Source organism: Vipera ursinii, assembly GCF_947247035.1.
Source record: "Vipera ursinii genome assembly, chromosome: 5".
NCBI lineage: Eukaryota > Metazoa > Chordata > Lepidosauria > Squamata > Viperidae > Vipera > Vipera ursinii.
In genome coordinates this window covers 50,165,959-50,182,869 of record NC_139518.1, presented here as the reverse complement: position 1 = coordinate 50,182,869, position 16,911 = coordinate 50,165,959, and the positions used below count along the sequence as shown (strand labels likewise).

Here is a 16,911-nt window from a genome sequence, read left to right as displayed (position 1 = left end):
ATATACAATATATATATATATGTGTGTGTGTGTGTGTGTGTGTGTGTGTGTGTATGCATACATGCATGTGTATGTGTTTGTGTGTGTGTGCACATGGTCTCCTTTTTTGGAGCAATTGAGTCTTGATCTGTTGACTAACAAGAATCCTAACTTATCACATATTTTTTTCTGTAGATCTCTTTCCCTCAACCTTCCTTTCAATTGACAATAGTTATATTCTAAAATAATGAGTTCACTGATGAAAGAAAATGTTAGACATGTTCTTGCTTGCAAATTCTTCATAAACCCTTTTCCTAAATACAAAGTTAAGTAATTTTGAGGTTTTTAATTTGGTACATGTTATTTTACCTAATTGGGCTGTTTTGATTGGCTGGGAGGGTTTCGAAATGTTAATCTTGAAAAGGCAGTTGCTTAAAAGTATCTGGAATTTAAATTTACAGAGAATTAAAAAAAGTAAAAGGAACCAATAAAGAGGAGAACATTCCTCATGTGACACAGAGAAGGCTGAATAATTTTATGCCTCCTTATGCTGTCTCATAATATCTTAAAAAATCTTTCTTCCCTCTTTGTGGTTGTGAATTTATTAGCTAATATCATTCATTATAGAAGTAATTTGAATTAAAGATTTCCTAAGCAACTTTTTTGGAAGTAGGATACTGCTTTCTTTAATGAGCCCCAAGAGTCTCTCTCTGTCACCTTGTTCAAGGAGCAGATGATGTTAAATCCACCTGCAGGGTAATATTTAAGGCAACAAGGTGCTTCATTACAAGCTCACACAACTTCAAAGGATGAACAGCTAAATCTGTATGCACATAGACACAGTGAGAAAAGCGTGGTTAGGATGCTATTATCAAAGCAGGTGGCTGCCTTTATTAAAAATGAACAAAGCAGAACACAGAGAAAAGGAAATGAAACAAGCACGGCCTTTTATGGGTAGAGAGTCTTTAATCTCTTTCAGCTCAATTACTTTCTCCAAATAAAATCAATGCTGTAAAAGGTTCTAAGCAGCATAGCAGCTTATGGGATTTTAGTATAGAATTTTAGTACAGAGACAAATTAACTTTACCACTGAATTCTTTGCCTTGATGTTTCTACTGGTTTAAGTAAAAGGAAATAGTAAAATATGATGCCTTTCAAATGGTCATAGTGAAATAATTGTTCTAGGCATCAGGCAGCAGCATTTGAAAATGCATACATACTTGGAAAGATTATCATGCATAATAGTTCTGGTCAATGAATGTTGGCTATTATCATTCATTTTGTCCATGCACATTTGGATTAAGAATGATAAACATATAAAGATGTCTATTTGTTGCTAGGTATGTTGGCATTTAGACATGCCTGTTACTCTCAAACCATAAAAAATCATGAAGAAGTTTAGCATCTGGATACATTTAGTGTCAGCTCTTGCTACTGTACAAATAATAAAGTTCTACAGACATAATTCAGTAGAAAGATTCAAAGAAAGAATTAAAGGGAAAAAATTCCAACAGATGAAGACCATCTCAGGGATTCATCTGTGTGTAATTTTTGCCAGCATTTTCTGGAAAAAGTGATTATACTAATGCACCAGCTAACACTATCTGACAAATATATGATTTTCTATTGAAGACATTTGATAGATGCAAAACATCTTATTACAACCCTGGTTGTTTTAAGTTGCTGAGAGATAAAACTTTCTATAAATATTTGGACGCTGATTCACTGTGTTTAGTTTGTAAAATCTGAAAACTGTACTGAGAAATAAAATATTTGTTCTTATCACATTATTTGGGACTATGTCAAATTCACTCCTATCAACTAACCTAGTTTAGAAGCTTTCCTTCTATCATTAAAGATCTATTTTTAATTAAGTTATCTCCTGGAACAAATTTATTTATTCCAACATTGCAAGCCATCTTTTTTCCCAGGTCTATTTGGGTTGATGCATTTAACCAGAAAGACTAATAATCCCCTGGCTTTGCTTTTACAATCAGTGATAGGTTGGTTTTATTTTTCCATGGCTTATTGATTAGCCTATGGTGTAAACCATAGTGTAAATTTCATAATCAGATTAAGAATGTTATGTGAATCAGCCATTTTCCAAGGAAAATAGCTACCGTAATTGTATGTAAGTAAAATAATTACTGTCTGATAACTTGTACATCATGATGTGTGTGTTTACGTTGATATCAATAAAATATTGTTTTAATTTACTTTTTTAAAAAAAATGATGTTAGACTGCTTAGACAATAACATTGTAAATTAGTTTTATGTAGTAATTTTATGTAGTAATTTAGTGACAATAAGGAATAAGGAAATAGATTAGTATGGGGGGAGAGGGAGAGAGAACATTGTGACTCATTGTTATTCAGTTTCATTATCTGTAATTATGGAAAGAATTAGTGGTCTTCATTCATTTTTAATCAAGCTATCAGGGCAGCAGAAGCTAGTATCATAGGGAGAGTTGTGAAAAGATGCGGAAAAAGGAGAGTTCTTTCTCTGAAAAATAAACTCTAAAAAATAACTGATAGTTTCAGCAGCTAAATTAATTATATCCTAGATTACCTTCATTAAATTTTTAAAAAGTTTACATTCCCCATATCAACTGAGCAAAGGGGAACGTGCAATTTCATTGGTGATTCAGAAAGCACTAGACTTTAATTCTTTTTGTATGCCCAATTAAATGATGCACCTAATATTTATTGTGCTTTGTTTCTCTTGAGGAAAGTACAAAGATCAGATAAATGTGCTGCATGTTAATGTGAACTGTTCTTCAGCGCTGAGGATGGGATACTTTCAGGGCTAGCGATTCCACATTTTTTTAGGCAGACTTAAAACAAAGCCATGATGGTTCTTGTCAGGGTGGAGGGTGGGGGATACACCAATTAGACTTGAACTTGCTTCTTCTTCCTTTCTTTTTTGCCTTTTATCCCCCTCTCCCAGCCTTCTCTTCCTACTTAACTCCTCTATGTCAGTGGAAAACATGTTTCATGCCATGATTTGCCCAGCAGAAACAACAGACAAATTGCTGAATCTGACAGAAAGAACTCAAGTGCACTTGAGTAGCAGTTGTCCATGACAAGTTTGCTGACAATTCTTCAGCCTAGTAAAATACAGACTGAGAAAAAAGAAGAACAATGGTGGAAAGAGTGGCAGATAAACAATGTACCCTCACAGCCACCAGGAATACTAAGTACAGCTTCTCAAGACTGCTTGAATACGCTCAGAGTGAGAGAAAGAATTTCGTTATCTGTTCAGTAGAACCGCCAAACTCTGCAACTTTTGAGACTGTTTTCTCCTTGCTTTATAATGCTTCAAAGTCTGCTTAGCCTTAATGAGTGCAGGCAGTGTACGTTCCGCACTTGGCTGAGTTTGTGCTCAGAAGCTAACTTGGGCTGAATCTAATTTGTAACCAGATGGGAATCCAGTGGAATGGAAACTCCTTCCCAAATGCTTATCACCTACTTTGTTAAGATAATCTTAACAGAGAGTCAGGGCTGATTATAGTATTGTTTAATCCAATTCTGATTGTAAGAGCCCAACCTCACATCCTGCTAACAACAACCCATTACCTCTACTTAAAGGACAGATCCTCGTGATATTCTTTGTCTTTTCCCATCTGGTAATTGGTCAGATTTCATTAACCCTTTTAGGCTGCTGAGGACATATTCCTCCTTCTCAGTTCAATAATTTCCGGGCCCATTCTGCATTTGGCAATAGTAAACTGATTCTTTCAAACAGGACTATTCCTCTGTACTATCTCTAATCATCCAAAGCTGCTCCATGGGATTGTGAGATTTCAAGAAGAAAGAGACATCTCTCTCCACTTTCATTATCAGTTCTGACAGACATTCCCAGGATAACAGGTATTGAAAGGTGGCAAGAGAAGAAGGGAGACAGTTGTTTATACAGCAGCTCTTTGATTCCATGGATTAACCATGGAATCAGAATCTTGCAAGTAAAATTAATCTCATCACCAGCACCTGTCAGTAAGCCCCCCCCCCCAAAGTAGGTGATAAGCATTTGGGAAGGAGTTTCCATTCCACTGGATTCCCATCTGGTTACAAATTAGATTCAGCCCAAGTTAGCTTCTGAGCACAAACTCAGCCAAGTGCGGAACGTACACTGCCTGCACTCATTAAGGCTAAGCAGACTTTCATCTGCTCTTTCTGATTATTATTATTATTATTTTCTTTGATCGCATTCAGAGTCTTGGGTAGTATGACCTATGCCTGATGGTTTTGGCTCATCTTGTGATAAGGTCTATTCTCTATCTCTTTGCTACAGACTACTGATCATATATTGGTAATCCTTCAAATATTCAATCACAGCACAGAGATACACAGTACTGCCTGTCGAAGACACCATTGTTGAATTTTTTTAAAAAATAGATATGTATATACATATGTGTACAAAGCAGATAAGGACTAATTAAAAATACAGAACATAGATTTATATTTTGGATGATAAAAAGATAATGCCACACCGTGAAGTTCTTAGGGACTTTTTTTTAAAAAAGAATGTTTTTGAGTTACAGTAGTATAGGAAATTAAATGAAATGTACTACAGTTAAATTCCACAGCTGTGGTGTAAAGCAACATCAAGTTTATGAAGTCTGTAATTTACTCTCATCTTTAACTACAATAGATTGGAAATGTTTTGAGAATCCCCATCCATAATGCAACAAGAGTCTTAACTATAAAATTTGGTATTTCATATAACAAATACACTCATTTTCATTACTGCTGAACAATACAATGACTAATATAAATGCTCATTTAATGTGATTTCATTTAATTATAACTGCATATATTAGCAGAACAAAGAACCTGTAAAATATGGATGTGTGCATGCAAGTAAATTGGTTTGGATTTCTGATTAGATTCCATAATGATTCTGAGTTTGGCTTCTAGAGGATTACCCAGCCTTGTCCTTGGAACAGTGACAAATAAAATGCCAACAATAATGTCTTTCTGTGCTTTCTCCCTCAGGACATGCATGTTATCAGCACTGATGAGAATCAAGTGTTTGCTGCAGTTCAAGAATGGAACCAGAATGATACGTACAACCTTTACATCTCTGACACCCAGGGGATTTACTTTACCCTGGCTTTAGAAAATGTCAAAAGTAGTCGAGACCTAGAAGGCAATGTGATGATAGACCTGTATGAGGTATGTGAAAACAGTGCATATTTTCATTTCCTGAAAATCATTAGCTAAGGTTGGAATGTCCTTGATCTGTAATTGAAAGTTTAATTGGATATGGAATGTAATCTCTGTGATGAAAGGACAGACAAAAATAATATTTCTCCAGAGTTACATTCATCTTTGCAATCAGAATTATATATCAATATTGGATATCAGTGCACAATTACAGTTCTGATGTTGACTTGTACATATATAGATAACCTGGTTCCATCAGCACTCACTTCTATATTCACCTCAAGGATAGAAAAAAGCACATTCCAATCAGTTGCATTTAACTGCTGAATATAGACAGCCTTTAAATATGTAGAACTGCATGAAGTAATTTCTACCCACTTATGAAATGTCTTCATCTTAAGACAGAAATGGGCAATGCTTTGATGTGATGATGAGTGGTGGGTCAGAAATGTATGGGCATATGTATAAGCACATTCACACAAGCATATACAGTTACTACCTACCTTGTTGCATAAGTACACTGATTTTCTTCTCACATCCACATGAGGTACTGGCATGGGTCTAACTGAGCAGAGGACCATGTTTTATAATTCAGACACAGTAGAAGTCACCCAGAATTTTTTCTAAGAAAAACCGTACCTGAATTCACCTACATACACAATAAAGCAGACATGTCAAACACAAGGCCCGGGGGCCGGATCCGGCCCGCGAAGTGGTTTCATGTGGCCCGCGAAGCCATCCTGGAAACAGTGAGGGAACGGCCCCCACTGCCTTGGCCCTGGCCCAGAGACCCTCCTCCTGCCAGAGACCCTCAGATCTGTCCCACTCCTGCACAGGCTCCCATAGGCACCCTTGATGCGAACGATGTAGAGCTGGCCACGCCCACCCAGTAGTCCATACGCACTCTAGCCACGCCCACCCAGTAGGCCACACCCACCCGGCCCCCTGAGGGCAACTGCAATGCTGATGCGGCCCTCAATGAAATTGACTTTGACATCCCTGCAATAAAGACTCATTGCACTTTCCCCACCAATCTAGTCTTTGAGAGGATAGGGTCCACATCTCTCTTCCATACTTTTGTGAACGTTAAAGAGATTTTGGTGGACTGATTGCCTTGACATCCTATTTAGAGCATCTATAAATAGTAAGCACATTCAGAAAACCTGGAGAAAGCTTTAAAGGTCAGTGTTTAAAAACAGATGAGAGTTGGGTGAATAAGCAGGGCATTTCTTGACTACAGTGAAGAAAATTTCTTTCACAACAATATATTAATACCCTGAGTGCTTTGGCAAGTTGTTGAAAAGCTGTTGTCTTCTATTACCATCAGATTAAGGAGTAGTTCCACTGCATTATGTAAAGATGTCTTATAGATCAGAGGGAGAGAGGGAGAAGAAAAGGAAAGATCGAAAGAAAACCTCTGTTTTATTAGGCTGACATTCATAGCCGTCTGGATTGAAATTGATGTGATCGGACTAGTCATGTCGCATCTGTTGATTGCCTAGATAGAAGGAATATTGGCTGACATTGAACTTGGCAGAAACCATTTCCTTCACTCTGATTGCTCTGGCCAATTGCTAGGATTGCTATGAATGATGAGTGTTTAAGAGTAAATGAAAAGAAAGACCAGGTAAGAGGAAGGGGGGGGGGGAAATGTTGATAAAGTACAGATAGGAAATACGTATATGAATAAGAAATACAAAGGCCTATATGGATAGATTTATTTCTTTACTTATTAAACAAATATATATAGCTGCCCAGCTGACGCACAGTAGCTCTGGGTTGGAAAGTTAGAATGTTGGCAGAAGGAAGAGGACAAGGAGAAGAATGCTTTTTTTTTTGCATGGTGCATTTTTCAAAACAAATATCTCTTAAGTTCATGAATGAGTTAATTGCAGGACCAGGGTCAAATTGTGTTCTTTGCTCAGGTTTTATTTTCATTGTTCAGAACTGGAATCTAATTTCTGCCATATTGGCCTAAAAAAGAACCCCAAAGGTTTTCTGCATTGCATTGTTAACATTTTTCTCTTTGACTATCTGTTGACTAATTTGGCTGAATATTCTGATTTATAACTCCCCATTCCTTTGAATTGGTTCTATCTCCTTCACAAAAAGAACATTTGGGTAGGAGTGCTGCTTTTTAACCATTCACATACTTGAAGAAGCTATTTGGAGGCATATCAAACAAGTACTTGAGGATGTTTATTACAGATGGGGCTAAGCACGCTGGCATTGCTCACTACATTTGTTCCTTGTATCTGCCCTTGCCCTCACTCAAGTTCTTACTTTTACCCAGAATATCTAAAGGAAAAGTATACTTGAATTTGCAAAGATGCAGGAAGTGGTGCCATTGTACAGGCCTCTGCCTTCCATCTACTCACTTTAGACATCACTCATATGTGAAGAGGTCTTTTTTTATTTAAAGCATTTTAATTTAGTTTATAGGGACGCGGTGGCTCAGTGGGTTAGGACGCTGAGCTTGTCGATCAGAAGGTCGGCAGTTTGGCAGGTCGAATCCCAAGTGCCGTGTAGCAGAGTGAGCGCCTGTTACTCGTCCCAGCTTCTGCCCACCTAGCAGTTCGAAAGCATGTAAAAATGCAAGTAGAAAAATAGGGACCACTACGGTGGGAAGGTAACAGTGTTCCGTGCGCCTTTGGCATCTAGTCATGCCGGCCACATGACCACGGAGACGTCCTCGGACAAGCGCTGGCTCTTCGGCTTTGAAACGGAGATGAGCACCGGCCCCTAGAGTCGGAAACGACTAGCACGCATGTGCGGGGGAACCTTTACCTTTACCTTTTTTAATTTAGTCTACCCTATTAGCTATTAACAAAGAAAGGGTGGTTTTTTTAAAAAAAAAGTGTTTATATACAGTATAGCATTGGAGTGATTTTATTTTTTGCACTGAAATATGTATTGGCTATATTCAAGATACTCGTGGATGTGTTTTTCAGTCATAATATTTAATCATAATTATTACTCAATCATTTATCACTTCCAACTCTTTGTGATGTAATGGACAATAGTATTCCAGAATTGTATTTCAGTAAATAACTTCTTCTCATGCTCATGATATCAGTAATAGTATCTAGGCTTTAGGGGTCCTGTTGATGTCTCTTTTTTACTGCCATCAGTTTTTCCAAGCTCCAAGACTTTCTCCAAAGTTTTAGAATTGCTTCCTCATTATATATGCAACTACTTCACTATCATTGCTTTCATGAGCTGTCTTTTTTAAAATCTGTTATTGAACGACATGTTCCTCTTTACTAATCAAGATACTCATAACAATTTTATCCAGCACGACAATTCAGAGGCACTGATTTTCTTCGTTCATTTTTTTTAAATGATACAGATTTTACAGCCATTTGATGACCAAAAAGACCATTCCATTAATAATCTGTAACTTTCTTGGCAGTGTTATAATTTTGCTTAGATTTGTCACAGTCTTTTGGCCAAGTTTTTTTAATCCATGTTCAGTCACTATCTTTCCAGATTTTGGAACCAACATATGATGTATTAAATTAAACAATATACCGGTACAGTATGACAGTATTCAATTCTTATCACATCCCTATTTCCTCTTTGAGCCAGTTAGATCTCCCTTATTCCATTCTAACTATTGCTTCTTAATCAACATACAGTTTCTCCAATTTTCAATTCATTAGTTCAACACACCGAAATGTTTAAAGGCTGTTCACAATTTGATCATGTAGTTGTCTTAAGGCAAAAACTTTTTTGGCTTTTCCATTATCCATAAACTGGTTGAAATATAATCCTGGATTCCTCTGCTTCTGAAACCAGGTTGCACCTTTGGTCGTTCTTATTCCATGTGCTGCTGAAGTCTGGATTACAACATTTTGGGCATTATTTTTCAAGGATGAGAATTATGTGCAATTATTTGGTGACTGGATCATTCTTTGGTACTACATATTTTTTTAGATTGGAATATAAATTGACATTTTTCAGTCCTGCAACTACTGCTGTGTTTTCCATATTTGCCTAAAAACTGCAAAGAGTATTTTATGCGCATCAGCTTGTAAGATTTTAAGCAGTTCTGTTTATATTTCATCTATTCAATGATCATTGTTATTGACAATACTTTCTGAAGCACATCTAACTTTATTTGCTAAAAGTTGTGGTTCTACATTGATCATTGTACCTTTATATGCATAAGTGATTTAGGGGTTTTTGGGGTATAGTTTCCCACATGTTTGTGACCTTCTTTCTCTTCTGCCTTCTTAGTCTTTTACTAGATCCATCTTTGTGAAAAATATTCTCTTGGTTTCTATAATTTCCTTAAACATATCTCCTACTTTTTTCTGCAACTCATGTCCTTGATTCCCTTGCATTGCTTTTTTAGATATTACTGCATTCTTCCTTTGTTTACACACACAATTATTTTTTCTTAATATTGGAATATTATTTTTAGCACATAGACAAAGTCAAGATTTTCTGATGAATGAAAGTTGTTCTTCATTTCTTCTTCCTTATCCTCTCCACTTTTATTCTCAGTGAAATGAATTGTTCCTAAAATTTGTAGATCATTTCCCTTAACCTGTATCTTCTGGGCTTCCTTTGGAATTATGGAAATTTCAATCCAACATAACAAGAGAATAACAGATTGTGAAAAATTATCATCAATCATTTTGGTATCATTTCTGAAGGAAAAAAATAGTATCATTTGCTTTTTCTTCCATTGCATTAATTAGCATTACTGTACAAGACTTGATGACAGTTTGACAATTCTTGATCAAACAAGATAAAATAAGAGGCAAGTGTGACCCTGGCTATGGTGCTTTATATTCAGTTGTTTTAAGGAAGAATAAAAAAAAAATTATGAAGGAAGTGTTAGAAGAATCTATTAAACAAAATAATAAATAATGCTGTGTGGAAAGATTCTATTTTTTTTTCCTTTTACCAGATATTTCAATTTGGTGAAAATTATTTTACAGTAAAACAAACAATATGCACCATCAAACCATAAAAACGAGTCTATAAAAACTGGTTAAAAGTAAATTAACATAAAAATGAGAAAAAAGCAAATAATAAAGCTCTCTCATCTTCAAATTTACAAATTGAGCAACCATGGAATTTAAACATTGAAACAATATTGCCTTTACTGCCTTCTGAAAAATAACAAATTAGGGTAGCCTTGACTAAGGGGGAGAGACAATTCTATAGGAATGGGGGTAGCCAGTGCTTTTTTTGTAAAAGAAAAAGGTGCCGGAACTCACACACGTCATACAGCCTGCCTTGCCTACCCTACAAGGTTCCATCCAAAAAAGGTGCCGGAACTCCATTCTGAGCGTTCTATGAGAAAAAAAGCCCTGGGGGTAGCCAGAGCAAAGACCCTTTACTGTTGGGATAAGTGTTGGGATATAGAATTGAAACATTTTGACAAATTAGCTAAAAGGAGATGATCATAAAAGTAACCAGGAACCATATAAAAGTATTTAGATTTAATTTGCACCTAGATTTGTATTTGGAACCAATGTAACACCTCCAAAACTCATAATATATCACTGAAAGCATATAGGGACTATAACGTTCAAGCAAATAAATTGTATCAACTTCAGTTTCCGCTTCAACTTCAAAACAAATAAAAGAATATTATAGTAATCGAATCTCAAGAAGATAAAATATGTGTTTTTGTTTCCAGAGCTCTCTATTCCATAAACAGCTACAATTAGTTGAAACTGGACAATCATATAAGCCATATAAAACTGTTTAGATTTAATTTGCATCTTGAATTGTATTTGGAGACAATATAACAAAGTTTCCCTGATTCCAACTGTCAAGCAATATCCATGAGAGCAGAAGACCCCTCAAGTCAGGAACCTGTTTCTTCTAAAAAGAGTGGCCCCCACCTAGAACTAAAATAGCAGATATGAAGCCAGTGTTTCCATTAGGATTTGCTTTAGTATTTAGTGGCTTGACTCCTTGTACAGCAACCCCAGCTACCCATCCATTCATAATGGAGTGAAGCCATTGCAAAATAGTGTCACCTCTATTTGCAGCCCTCCAAGTAGTCCAGAACAATAGTATTGATAGTATCAAACCGTCGCTGAGATGTTTAATAGGATCAAGAGAGCTGATCTCTCTACTTCATGGCTCTGAGAAAGGTGATCTATCAAAATGAAAATCTGGTTTCTGCCCTTTGCAAGGCCTGAGACACAACTAAAAAAGAACAAGAAACATCTGGCCTACTCTGCAACTGCTGCAATTAAACCATCTTTTTTTAAATCTAAGATTGGAATGGGTATTGTATAATAAAGTCAGATCAATACATGGCTTCTCTGGGAAGCGCATAATATTGTATCCTTCAAAGGAGCTGATAAGAACTCAAAGAGTTCTTAAATGCACACACACAGAAATACAGGGACACACACAGACCAGACGCACATGCAGATAACCCTGCCTACCCAAACACAGGTGAACATGATTTAGATGAAGGTGTAGAATTTATGTTCAAAGAAACACACACTTCTTTACCATCTACAATCTTAAATAAAACTCAGATGATTATGACTGCTTTTGACCCAGTCACCTTATCAAAACTTACATTTTTTTATGTTCAACCCTGCAACATCCTCTTCTCTAGCCTGTCTGAATCCACAGTAGTTTCCATCTTATTTTTCCCAACCTCTGATAAGTAAGAAATCCTTTGGTGCAATTTTCACCTCTGAGTCTGCTACATATTCATTCTGTATGCTAGTTCTAAAGCTAGATTTGACAGGTACCAATGCACACACAATTTGTGTCAAATTTATCTTGTTTTTCAGCCATGTCAATTTCTCCTAGGTAGCAGGGATAAAGGGAATGTTCTTGGCTAACAAGAAGATTGACAACCAAGTAAAAACTTTCATCACCTACAACAAAGGCAGAGACTGGCATTTGCTGCAGGCCCCGGACACAGATCTGAGAGGGAATCCAGTTCATTGCCTCCTAGTAAGTGATCGTTTATGGGTATGAGGAATGGGAAACCCTCATCTTATTATACAGTGACATAGCCTCTTTCCCCCTAATTTTTTCATAGAGTTTTTTTTTAAAGGCAACTTTTAAAATTTTTTGAGATAGAAATGAAATTATTTTTCTTTTCACTGAAAAAGAAATTTCTATTCTTGAACATTTAGAGGGAACCCAGTTCATTGCCTCCTGGTAAGTGATGGTTTAGGGTCATGAGGGAGGGGAAAGCCCTCTTTGTATTATTCAGATTATAGATAGAAATAAAGTTATTTTTTTTCTTTTCACTGAAAAAGAAATGTCTATTCTTAAACACCTTTGTCCAACTGAGTCTGGACCATACAGACTAGCTATTATGAATCAGGGCAATAAGGGTACATGAAATGAGCCATTTGTCTAAGCAAATAGGCTTGTTATATTATTTTTTTGCGGTTGACCATGGAACTGAGTGCAGAAAGTATCATCAGGATAAATTGTCCCCTTCATAAAATAGTGTCAGTTATTGGAACCCAGGAAATATATCTCTTCTGTTACAATTCCTTTTCCCTGGAACAGCATCCCTCCAGAAATCCATTTGGATCCCACCTCCATGACATTCAGAAAATAATTGGAAAATTTAGCTGCTTTCTTGGGCTTGACGGCAGAATTGTACTTGGGGTTTTGAAAAGTGTTTTATTGTCATGCAGGTAGTCCTGACTTCATTCAGCCACCATTCAACATTACAATAGCACTGGAAAAGTGACTTATCACTGCTTTTCATGCTTACTACCGTTGCAGCATCCCCATGGTCATGTGATCAAAATTAGGATGCTTGGCAACTGTCTCATATTTGCAGTTTCCCAGGGTCATGTGATCACCTTTTGTGACCTTCTTACAAGCAAAGTCAATGGGGAAGTCAGATTCACAACCATATTACTTACTTAGTAACTGCAGGATTCACTTAACAACTGTGGAAAGAAAGTTTGTAAAATGTGGCAAAAGTCACTTACAAATGTTTCATTCAGCAACAGAAATTTTGCACTCAATTGTGGCTGTAAGTCGAGGACTACTTGTACAGAGTTTGTCTTCTGAGTTATGGTTTGCTTCTTTTTTAAAATAATTCCTACTTTATTTAGGGACAGAGAGCAGCCCGCAGTTATACTGAAACAGAATTTATTTTTGTACCAAGGCAACAAGATATAACCAAAAAGAGTAGAGGAAGTGTTTAATGGACTTATGCAAATTACAATATATATTTAATCAGTATAGCAGTTCCTTGAAATTGATATGACATATGCATGTTAATGTCCATATATGTACAGTGAGTAAAGTAATAGCACTGAATATAATAACTTTCTTGAGTTAAACAAGGAGTCTAAGAACATTTCTGTTAGGATATTGCTTTCTTCTAAGTATCCTTGAAGCCCTGTGGTTTATTATCTTTTTAATGCCCAAATTAACATTCACATATAGTTGGTAGTTTATTTTTGACTTGAAAAGTGTATCTGAGGAAAAGTAATTTGCTTGCCTAACCTAATATTATTTTTCTAATTCATATATCACAGCGAAAATATTGGCTGCCATCACATTATGTGAATTTATTTCAGTATCATGGACTGGATCCCTTCTAAAAAGGAACCAAACAATGGGAAGTCCATCTTTTAATTTCCCCCACAAAATCACTCAGATATACTCTAATCACTTTGTTCTTTCCTCTCTCAAAGACATTCAAATAAACACTGCTTTGTTGTCAGTTTTCTAACTCTCTCCTGTCAAATGAATGGTAAATGGACCTGATCGCAGCACTTCTTTTAGGTAATGTGTTCAGGCAATTTTTTCCCTTGACAAGACTGACAGGTGGACCTTGACCCTTTCCTCTAAAGAGGTCATAACAATATGTGTCCTGAACAAATGCTCTAACCTGGCATAGTTTGTTAATGAGGATGAACTTGGAAGAGATATATCAACCTTGGAAAAAGTCATTGTCGACTTCCTCCTGGCTGGCTCCCAAATTCCAAGACAATTCCCTCTTCCCTAGAAGGATTTGTCTGAGATCTTGGGAGACATAAAAATACTTACTGGAGAATGGGTAGTCCCTTTGCCTTCTGTTTATTGTTGCAGTCCACCTCTTACAAAGCCATATGATGTGTATGTGCAGAAGACAGAGAAAGATAATTCATACAATACTCTTGCGGTCAATTTATAAAAATAAAAATGAATGAAATAATGGGAAAAAGGTCTTTCTGATATATAATGTAAATATTAGAGGAAAATGGACATTGTGTAACTCCTAGGAGTTTACCTTAGATTGGGTAGCTAGTGCCTTTTTTTTTACTTGAGGAGTTGCAGCCAACATCCACACAATGAAATGTCATAAATCATGCTTAATATTTATGTCATATAAAGAATAAGTATGTTTGTATTTGATGTATATACTTAATGTAATAACATAAACATATTCAAGGAGTAACAAAATAAGATTCCTTTAAAAAAAGCTACGTTGAAGGAATGATTTCTGTGAATATTAAAGGGTATCTATTTAACTTAATTCCAATTCTAGTACCGGATAGATTACCTTTGATCTAATTAATGGCCTTTCCTGTTGCTGTGCCTGCCCTCTAGAACAGCATCCCCCTGGATATCTGGATGAGTCTGGCACTCTTGGCTTTTTGAAAATCATTAAAGAACTGAATGTTCCTGCAGGCATTTGGGCCAGGAGGTTAATTGAGCCCCTCTGTCTTCATGGTTTGAAAGGGAATGGGTTTTGTTTTCTTTTAATCTTAGCCACGTGTAATAGTATGGTTTATGTATTTGATTTTATGAACAAAGCTGTTTTTTTTTGCTTTCAATCTTTGTACAACTTCCAAAGTCATTTTTGAGACAATTTGTGTAAATAAATAAATCAAATGGAGCAAAAAAGAATCAGCTTCTCCAAAATAAGCAAGCCCCCCCCCCAACGAACACACAAATATGGAATATCTTCAGCAGCTTTCCCCCTCTCTTGAGTTTATCACAATGAACTGTAAATTTTGACTTATTGCTATCACTTAGTAAAACCAAAATGACCTTTGAGAAAATGAAATTATGGCATTTGAATAAACTGGAAAGCTAAGGGGCAAATCCCAACTCAGCTTTCAGTCTACATTTATATATGCATACCCATTATAATATTTACCTTGGGAGAAGAAATATTATGAAAACTACAGAAAGGTAATGAGAAATAGTAAACCAAAATGATAAAAACCATGACATAAGAAAATGCAATAAATTAGCAAAAACTAATTTAGAGAAATAATATTGACACTTCCTATAATGTTCTATCTTTGCAAACTAACTTCATTCAGTTTATGCATTATCTTTAATTATAATCTTTATTTTGTGAGAACTCATTTTTACAACTACTTTTTCTCACTTTTGCCCTTCCTCTTAACCCATCCATCTTCCTATATTTCTTTTGCTATTCAGACCTCATGAAATCTCTCCATATGACTAAACTATTCAATGTGCTAATATTGGTCATTGACTTTTTTATTCAGCTGGCATTCATTCAGCACATTCACCTGTGTCTTCTTGTTTTATTCACTTATTATTTACCCTATTCCCAATGCATCCGATGTACTTTCATGTTTCTCCTGACCTATCTTAATATCCACTTCCATGTTACAAAGTGAGCAGAAGCATGCTGTTATACACAGTCCTCTTTGCTTCTTTCAACTAACATTCAGTCCTTGCAACAGACCATATATTATCTAGTACCTTTCTATTCTCAACTGCATATATTAAAATTTATCCATTTCACTATCTTTAGTAAACATGCTATGAAAATACATGACATTAATCTGTTTCCTCTAATTTTCCACCATATGAAAATAAAGTGCAGTTCACTCCTTTTATATATCTCTTGGTTTTTGATTTATTAATTTTCAGATCCATATTGCTCACTCTGTTATGCAGTTTGACACTCACTGAAAATGATCAGCTTCTCAGCTAATAACATGGTATCATCTCCATACAAATCTACATGCACAATCATTTCCTGACCAATTATGTGTAATGACACCTAAACACTCCTTATTCATTTGACAATCAGTGGGATTTGCTCAAAGTTGAATTATTTACTATACATTCCATTCTAATGTGGGCTTTACTTTCCTCTCATACCGTTCCAATGGCATTCAGGAACTTTCAACTCCATGATCATAGAAAACAGTTTCTAATTCAAGCCAATTCACTTACAATAAATAATATATGCACAATAACCTTTATCTCACACTGTCATACATTTCTTAATACCCTCCTGAAGAAGAAAGTTTTCATCTGTGCATCCTCTGCTTGACATAAAGCTGCACTGCACTTCCCAAATTTTGCTCCAAACCACTTCACATACCTATAGGGGAGAAAAATTCAGCAATATTCCAAACATTAGGCATAGATCCAGTCTTCATCACATTAAACAAGCCATACAAGTATTCTACAAAGAAACCACATCCATATTGTAATGTTTCTGTACTTACAGCAACCTTACCATTTTTCAACATTTTCACAGCATTTATGACTTCCTTTTCATCATTCACTTTCTTGAAAATTAACATTTAGAACATTCATTTGAATTCTGGTCTTGACATATTGCTGTCATTCAAGTACAGATATCTAAAAGCTCCTACCAGCATTCCATCACTTCAGTTTCATCCTAAATCATTTCTTCTCATGTTCAATTCCATTCTCTCTGCTGGAGGCTCCTTATTTAGCCCTCTTCACCTACTTTTGACTTTTAAAAAAAAATCCCATCAAAAACTTTGCATTTTCTTTCAACCTCAATCTCAAGTAT

The 16,911-nt window shown here is 35.9% G+C and overlaps 1 protein-coding gene across 1 annotated transcript in view; it reads left to right on the top strand.

Moving 5' to 3' along the window:
* LOC310641653 (VPS10 domain-containing receptor SorCS1-like) overlaps positions 1-16,911 on the top strand; it is a gene marked incomplete at its 3' end in the record, with an annotated part of 432,565 nt that overhangs the window by 340,046 nt on the left and 75,608 nt on the right. Inside the window, 2 exon segments of the mRNA XM_083364890.1 lie at positions 4,974-5,153; positions 11,943-12,089. Of these exon segments, the coding sequence (XP_083221016.1) occupies positions 4,974-5,153; positions 11,943-12,089 (327 nt within the window).